This window comes from Cebus imitator, unplaced genomic scaffold (assembly GCF_001604975.1).
Source record: "Cebus imitator isolate Cc_AM_T3 unplaced genomic scaffold, Cebus_imitator-1.0 Scaffold61, whole genome shotgun sequence".
Lineage (NCBI taxonomy): Eukaryota > Metazoa > Chordata > Mammalia > Primates > Cebidae > Cebus > Cebus imitator.
Window position 1 is genome coordinate 7,812,704 of NW_016107376.1, and position 8,746 is coordinate 7,821,449.

General features: G+C 43.7%; 1 protein-coding gene across 1 annotated transcript in view; it reads left to right on the top strand.

The window, feature by feature from the left end:
• The first annotated feature begins 656 nt into the window (after positions 1-656).
• The window catches only part of UPF2 (UPF2 regulator of nonsense mediated mRNA decay), a 126,327-nt gene continuing 118,237 nt past the window's right edge, over positions 657-8,746 (top strand). The window contains exons 1-2 of the mRNA XM_037739049.1: positions 657-791; positions 8,118-8,497. Coding sequence (XP_037594977.1) covers positions 8,136-8,497 — 362 coding nt within the window. The 5' untranslated portion in view covers positions 657-791; positions 8,118-8,135. The remainder of the gene's footprint in view (positions 792-8,117; positions 8,498-8,746) is intronic.

An 8,746-nucleotide genomic window follows, 5' to 3' on the forward strand; every position in this document is an offset into this window, starting at 1 on the left:
GTGACTCCCACCTTCCAAACCAGCCATATTCTCTAGTTTCTAATCTTCTAAATCTTCAACGTCTCCCCTCGAATTAGTCCAATCAAACTTTCTCTCCTTCCATCCGCATCAGAAAACTCCCATGAGAATCACGTGGCCAAGCTTGTCCTTAATGGCGCTCCGTAACCCTCCTAGTATTCCACCACCCTTCATCGCCTTCCTTGAGCTCCGCCCCGCCCCATTCGCGCTCCCCCCGCCACCCCGGTACTCCCCGCAAAGTGCCTGCGCCTGCGCAGCTCCAATTCAGGCGCTTTCCCTTTCCTGGCGACCAATCCACTTCCTGCCTCTGGTCCTCGGAACATTCCACCCCTCCGCTGGGGCCCTGGCTTGAGGTGCTGGTATTGGCCACCCTACGCATTGCCTGTCTGAAAAATTCGCACTTCTCATCGAGTGGGGAATTTGGAAGAGCCATTAAGTGGGTGGCACCTCTATGAGCCTTTGCCGTGGACCCACCACCCCAGAGTCAAGCTGAGGGCATCGGCATGCTTGCTGGAAGGGCGACCCAGACTGTTTTTAATCGGGCAGTCGCGCGGACCGCCTTTTCCCCTCTCGCATCCCTCCGCCCCGCCCCCACTCGCAGCCCGGCCGCGCTGGTGAGTGGCGGGCGGGAGGGCCGGCGGGCGGAGGGAGGAGGGGGAGCTGAGGGAAGGCGGGCCCTCGGCTGCGAGATAGGTGGGGGGAGGGGAGGGGAGAGCCCGAGCGCTGGAGTTGGTGCTGGGAAACCCGGGGCTGATGTTGACAACAGGCTCGAGGTGAGTCCCGGGGATCCTCCTTCCCCTCTGCTCCAACGATCGGGAGGAAACGGGGCTGGGGGCACCGGCCTAGACTCCTACTCCCTGGGGGACCCCAGAGGCGACTCCGCACTTCAGCTCTCCGGGGGCGGCGAGCAGTGGAGGGACCGCGGGTCCGGCGTCGTTCTCCTCAGACCCCCTCTTTGCGAAGCTCCCATCAACGCGGGAGCCCCCGGGCCGGGCCAGGCATGGGGGGCGGTGGAGGAGGTGCCTGCCCCACAAGCTTCGGCCGGGCCTCGGGGCTGGAGGCGGGGAGCCCCCGGTGGAGGGGCGAAGGTGTTCGGGGGCGTGGAGGAGAGCGAGGGGAGGTCGGGGGAAGCTCCTCGAGAGCCGGGAGCGAAGCGAGGGCGAGGAAGTGGGGAGGGCGCTTATGTGGGAGGATGCGGAGTGAGGAGACCGGCCGGGGAGGCTTCGGTGGCTAGGGAGTGTGGGGCGAGAAGTTGGGGTTGGGGCAGCGATGGTCCGCGAAGGTGACCGTGGTTACCCGTGGGAAGGGGAGTTGTGGCGGGGAAGTGTGGTGGGTGTAGACGTTCCTGCACCACCAGAGCGGGGTTTGTAGGAGAGGTGTGTGTAGGGGAAGGGGTTTGGGGTGTATCTGGGGATGGATGGTGGGCATGGGCTGTTTGGTTGACTTCCTTTGAATCACGTAGGCTGGTTGATTCTTCACTTTGCCTTCAGCCCTTCAAGGCTCCCAGCACTCTCTTCTTGCTAGGACTGTTGGACTAAGGAGGTGATCACAGGGTATTTGGTTCCCAGGTTGGCAGAGCAAAGCCAGCTGGGGTACACGCTGGGGTGATGGGACCTACAGCTCTCTTGCTCTTCTTAGAGGACTTAAACGACACTAAGTGATCCATCAGACCAAAGTGAAACCCTCGCTGACGCTTTATCTCATTTGTCATAGTTCTTAGGTGTTCTTAACATTGTCAGACTCCATATTTGGGAGCTGGTAAAATTTCTAACAATTCTTAACGAGTCCTTTGTACTAAGGATGGTCTTTAAAAAATAAAGTCAAAAACTGGGAGATAGTGTTCCCATGCTGTTCTGTCCTTAGAACATTTTGAATAGGAGAACTGAAAGGTAAAACAGCATTCTCTCACTCTGGAGTATTTTCGGAGCACTCCGATTGGGATTTCATAGATAATCCATATGGTGCTTCGCAGGGGACTGTCTTTAAAAGGGAAACACCCCCTTTCCATACCCTCTCCCGCAGTACACTCCATTGGTACTTTTACTAGTAAATTAGTGTTACTTTCTTTTGGAAATTCAGAATATATTTAGAATACCAAATAAAATACACAGTCCAAGTGCCAGGACACTATTTTAGGAGCTGGAAAGGTGGTTTTAAAGCATGGCTCCCTTTTAAGGGTAGTCTGAATATAATTGTATTCAGCAAACTAATTGGTAACAGCTAATCGGATTCCAGTGAAAAGATCACGACTTTTTCTCATTATTATTGTTATTTTTTAATTAGCAACTGCATCTGTATTTCTCCTTATTGTCTTGAGAAAGGATCTGTTTAGAATTCTACTTTTGAGCTGAAAATCTTTTGGAAACACTTTAGATGAAAAGTTTGGCTGTTAAAGTTTAAACAGAGCAAGACCCCGTTTTTTTTTTTTTTTTTTTTAAAAAAAAAGATTTTTAGCATTTTATTAAATACCACTTAATGCTCAGTTTTTTAAGTCGACATAAACATGTATTGAGGTGAATCATAGTTTATATATTTTATTTGTTTTAGTGTACGTAGTGAAAAAGAGCACTGGGTAGTGAGTCTTGGTCCAGCCACGAAACTCACTGTGTAATCCTGGATAGGTGACCCTCCTGCTGTCCTTTTAATGTCAAAATTGTGGATAGAATTAGACAAAATCTAATAGTCTTTATCTGACTTTACAATCTTTCATTGTATGCTGCATTTCTCAGTGTTCTTTGTGACAGAATATTTATTAATGCCTCCCTCATGCTAGTTACTATGCTCTTATTTTAAGAATTCTTTAAGATAGATAACAGTATATCCGTCTTATGGATAAGTAAGTGGACTCAGACGTGAAGTTGCCTGATTTCCGTAGCCACGAGGCTGAAGAGTTGGGATGCAGACTTAACATCTGTCTGACTTCCAAGCCTATGCTTGTTATTCTCACAAGTTGCATTGCTGTCTCTACGTGAACTTAGATTTTTGTCTTATTTTTTTGTTTAGGGAAATTTAGTTTCAAGTATACTTTGGGTGTATGCTTGTAATGTAAGGATTAAGTGATTGAAAGAGGATACCAGTATCAGGACTTAAGGGTTTTATTATGCTCTAGGGTAGAGTCTTTTTTTTTTTTTTTTTGAGACAGAGTCTCATTCTGTCCCCAGGCTGGAGTGCAGTGGCATGATCTCAGCTCATTGCAACTCTGCCTCTCAGGTTCAATGATTCTCCTTCATCAGCCTCCCGAGTAGCTAGGAGTACAGGCGCGCGCTTCCAGCTAATTAAGTACTCTACTAGAGATGGGGTTTCACCATATTGGCCAGGATGGTCTCAATCTCCTGGCCTCGTGATCCATCCACCTCAGCCTCCCAAAGCGCTAGGATTGCAGGCATGAGCCACCGTGTCTGGCCCCGAGTCTAATTCTTGAATGCCTACTGTAGCTTTATTTCACATATTAAGTACTCAAAATGTAATGAACAGATGAATCTTATTAAAGTCATAAAAGTTTGGGACTTTGTTGAACTAATAAATTATGATCTTTGTCAGTTTGTCAGATACCACGTGAATTTCTTAATGTTTTCTTAGAAGAACTTAAGATTTCATTTTATCTTTAGAAATGAGACAGGCTGGGCTCAGTGGCTTATACCTGTAATTCCAGCGCTTCAGGACGCTGAGGCAGGTGGATCACCGGAGGTTGGGAGTTCGAGAGCACCCTGACCAACATGGAGAAACCCTGTCTCTACTAAAAATACAAAATTAGCTGAGCGTTGTGATGCATGCCCATAATCCCAGGTACTCAGGAGGCTGAGGCAGAAGAATTGCTTGAACCGGGAAGTGGAAGTTGTCGTGAGCCGAGATCGTGCCATTGCACGCTAGCCTGGGTAACAAGAGTGAAACTACATCTCAAAAAAAAAAAAAAAAAAAAAAAAAAAAAAAAAAAAAAAAAAAAAAAAAAAAAAAGGAAATGAGACATAAATTTTAAGTTCTGATGCCATTCTTTGTAGTTTCCTGTGATGCTGAAATGTCACTTGTTGATGCTTCACATCACAAAATGGGAAATATATGTAAATTTTTTTTCACATAATGATTAATATCCCTTAATCAGATTGTGTTATTACCTTAGATATTAACTTGTCCCCATATGTTTCGGCTAGAGTCTGCTAAAAGTTAAAAACATTATGTAAGAACTGCTTAACCATTATGAAGAATTCTTTATACTCTTGAGATTCACAATTCTATGGTTTGTCATAGTCAGTATTTATGAACAAGTCTTCCATCTCACAATTTGGTACTCTCAGGATTCTTTGGTTCAGAGAATAGGTTCAGATTCCAGTTCTGTCGCCAGCTGTGGAGGCCTTGGTCAAGTTACTTGGTCAGGTCTCAGTTTACTCATTGATAAAATAGGGAAAATAAAACCCACCTCATAAAGATTTTAGTATTAAATGAGATAATGTATGTAAAATGTTTAGTATGGTACCATGAGTAGTAGGTATTAGTATTACAGTCTCTTTGAAAGTTTACTTGCCTTAAGGGCATGATATTTTCATATTAAAGTTGGATGTTTAATTGAAAATGTTAAGAATCGATAACTATACTTCCAGATAATATAAATGTTGGCCAGGTGTGGTGGTTTGTATTTGTAATCCTAGCACTTTGGAAGACTGAGGTGGGAGGACCCCTTGAGCCCAGGAGTGTGAGACCAGCCAGGGCAACGTACTGACCTTGTCTCTATTTTTAATTAACAGTGTTTTAAAATTTAAAAAATAGATAATATAAATGTTAATGTTTTCTTGGCGTAGTTATAATGCTTTTTCATGTATATATGTGTGTGTGTGTGTGTGTGTGTGTGTGTGTATATATATATATATATANTTAAAGACGGGGTTTCACCATGTTGGCCAGGCTGGTCCCGAACTCCAGACCTCAGGTGATCCACCCACCTCAGCTTCCCTAAGTGCTAGGATTACAGGCATGAGCCACTGCACCTGGCTGACCATTTTAAAAATAGGACCAAGAGACTTTTTTTTGGTTCTGAGTTTTACCAGTGGGGTTAACTAAAGCTTTTAGGTGTCGTTGTCAAAATTAATGCATAGAACAAGGGAGTGGAGAGCAATGAGAGGGTGAAAGAAAAAGTAGAAGGAAAAGGTAGTTTTCCATGTTGGTCCGGCTGGTCTTGAACTCCCGACCTCAGGTGATCCACCCGCCTCAGCCTCCCAAAGTAATGGGATTACAGGCGTGAGCCACCACGACCAGCCGTTCTTTACTTTTTTAAGGAAAAATCCAAGCCGAAACAAAAGTAGAGAATATAATATATGGAACCTCCACGTACCCATCACTCAGATTCAGCTACTATCAACTCTAAAACAATGTCATTTAATTGTAAATACTGCAGAATGTATCTGTGAACATTTTGAGTCAGTATTTTTGCAGGTACATGCCATAGCCTTTATCTGAGAAGATACAGGGTGTGGCATGTACCTGGAAAAACTAGTGTTTCTATTGGCCTAGGTTGCTTTCTGTGATGCTAACATTTTATTAGAGTACTGAAGTAAAATTTTTTGTATTTAAAAAATATTGATATTGCAAATGATTTTTTTTGGTAACCTAGTTTTAAGTACTGTAATTTAAAACTTATATTTGAAAATATTTAAGTATACTATAGCTTTTGATAAAAAAACTGAAGGCCAGCTGGGCACTGTGGCTCATGCTTGTAATCCCAGCAGTTTGGGAGGCCAAGGCAGGTGGATCACTTGAGGTCAGGAGTTCAAGCAGCCTGACCAATAGGGTGAAAACCCATCTTCACTAAAAATACAAAAATCAGCTGAGTGTGGTTGGCACATGCTTATAATTCCAGCTGGGAATTATAAGGGAGGCTGAGGTGGAAGGATCGCTTAAACCTGGGAGGTGGAGGTTGTAGTGTGAGCCGAGATCGCACCACAGCACTCCAGCCTGGGCAACAGAGCCAGACTCAAAAAAAAAAAAAGAAAAAGAAAAACAAAAAAATGAAGGGCCAACACAATGGCTCACACCTGTAATCCCAGCACTTTGGGAGGCTCAGGTGGGTGGATCAATCACTTGAGCTTAAGAGCTGGAGACCACCATGATCAACATGAGGAAATCCATCTCTACTAAAAATACAACAGTTAGCTGGGTGTGGTGTTGACTGTCTGCAGTCCCATCTACTTGGTGGGCTGAGGCAGGTGGCTCACTTGAGCCCAGGAAGTCGAGACTTCAGTGAGTTGTGATTGTGCCAGTGCGCTCCAACCTGGGTGACAAAGTGAGATGCTGTCTTTTTTTTTTTTTTTACTTTTTATTCATTTATTTTTTTGAGACAGGATTTCACCATGTTGGCCAGGTTGGCCTCGAACTGCTGACCTCAGGTGATGTGCCCACCGCGGCCTCCCAAAGTGCTGGGATTACAAGTGTAATCCACTGTGCCCGGCTGAGACACTGTCTTAAAAAGAAAACAAAAAACTGAGAAGTTTAGGTAATTTTCTACTTCTGAAATAGAATTTTGATTTTCTTATACACAACTCTTACATAATTTAGGAGTTAAAACATGAAGCACTGTGGATAAAAGAAATTAGCTAGTTCTGAATAGAGAAATAGATTTTTAGAAAAGAAAAATCCAGAATTTTCCTCCAAAATACAGTTTTTTGTTCCACAGTTACTTTCAGTTGACTATAAATAAGCCTGTACCGTAGGCCAGTGCTATCCAGTAGAACTTTCTGTGGAAGTGTTCTGTATCTGCCCTGCTATGGATGGTAGCCATTAGTCACATGTGGAATTGAGCACTTGAAATACAGATACTGACTGAAGAACAGAATTTCAAATTTTATTTAATTTTAATTAATTTTCATTTAAGTAACCACATATGACTAGTACAGTAGTTTTTGGGTGATGATTTTGTCCCCAAAGGATATTTAGCAATGTCTGGAGTTATATTTGGTTGTCAAAATGAGGGAGAAGCTACTTGCCTGCACTGCATAGCAGGCAGGGACACTGCTAAAGCTCCTAAGTGCACATGGTGGCCCCTTCCCTCCAAAAGAATTATGCTGCCCAAACTATCAGTGGTGCTGAACTGTGGAAACCCTGGGTGATAGCTACTCTGTATTGGCAGATATAGCACAGAACATAAGGATTTTATGTTCACGTTTATTTATAAATCAACTTCGACTAATCCAGATGAAGAGGTTAAAAGTCCAGTTTAATTTGAGGTAGTTTACTGTTTTTGCATCCGAATGTTTGACGATAAGGTTAGAGCAATGAAGTGCGATTTGGGAGTCTGCTCTTCTGTTTTGTCCATTGACTTACAGGAAGCAAGGGCTTGTTTATGTTTCCTTTCTCAGCTGAAATACTGACATTGAATATCGTATGAAATAGTGAACCACCATCTCATCATGGTTGTCAAATGCTAGGGTTAAAGCTGACTCAAAATGTTAACAGATACATTCTGCAGTATTTACAATTAAATGACATATTGTTTTGGAGTTGATAGTAGCTGAATCTGAGTGATGGGTACGTGGAGGTTCTGTACATTATATTATCTACTTTTGTTTCGGCTTGGATTTTTCCTTATAAAAAGTAAAGAACGGCTGGGTGTGGTGGCTCACGCCTGTAATCCTATTACTTTGGGAGGCTGAGGCGGGCGGATGACCTTAGGTCGGGAGTTTGAGATGAGCCTGACCAACATGGAGAAACCAGGTCTCTACTAAAAATACAAAATTAGCCGGGCGTGGTGGCACTTGCCTGTAATCCCAGCTACTCAGGAGGGAGGCTGAGGTAGGAGAATCATTTGAACCTGGGAGGCAGAGGTTGCAGTGAGCCGAGATTGTGCCATTGCACTCCAACCTGGGGTACAAGAGCAAAACTCCATTTTAAAAAAAGTGAAAAACAAGTACTTAGACATGGGCGAAACTAATAATGATAGGATGTGGAATGTGACCAATAACTTACGTTATCACAGAAATAATATTCATTTTACGTGCCTTTATTTACTCTTTTAAAATTGCCAAGCTGCATTAATATGTTCTGTGTAAAAAATAGTGTCTTTTGATTTAAAAAGTCACTGCATCTACGGTACTGACATTCTTTTCCTCTTACAGATTGTCCTGGGTCACATAATGCCAGCTGAGCGTAAAAAGCCAGCAAGTATGGAAGAAAAAGACTCTTTACCAAATAACAAGGAAAAAGACTGCAGTGAAAGGCGGCCAGTGAGCAGCAAGGAGAAGCCAAAAGACGATATTAAGCTCACTGCCAAGAAGGAGGTCAGCAAGGCCCCCGAAGACAAGAAGAAGAGACTGGAAGATGATAAGAAAAAAAGGGAAGACAAGGAACGCAAGAAAAAGGAAGAAGAAAAGGTAAAGGCAGAGGAAGAATCAAAGAAAAAAGAAGAAGAGAAAAAGAAACATCAAGAAGAAGAGAGAAAGAAGCAAGAAGAGCAGGCCAAACGTCAGCAAGAAGAAGCAGCAGCTGCTCAGATGAAGTAAGGCGGTTGATTGTAGTTACTGATGTGAGGGAATGGGAAGATTGGAATATTTTTGGGGAAAAAAAACATTATTTGAAATATAGTGCCCTGGGTGCAGCTCTTTAAGAATTGGAAGTATCTGGCCGGGTGTGGTGGCTCACGCTTGTAATCTCAGCACTTTGGGAGGCTGAGGCGAATGGGTGGGCAGATCACAAGCTCAGGAGATCAAGACCATTCTGGCTAACATGGTGAAACCCTGTCTCTACT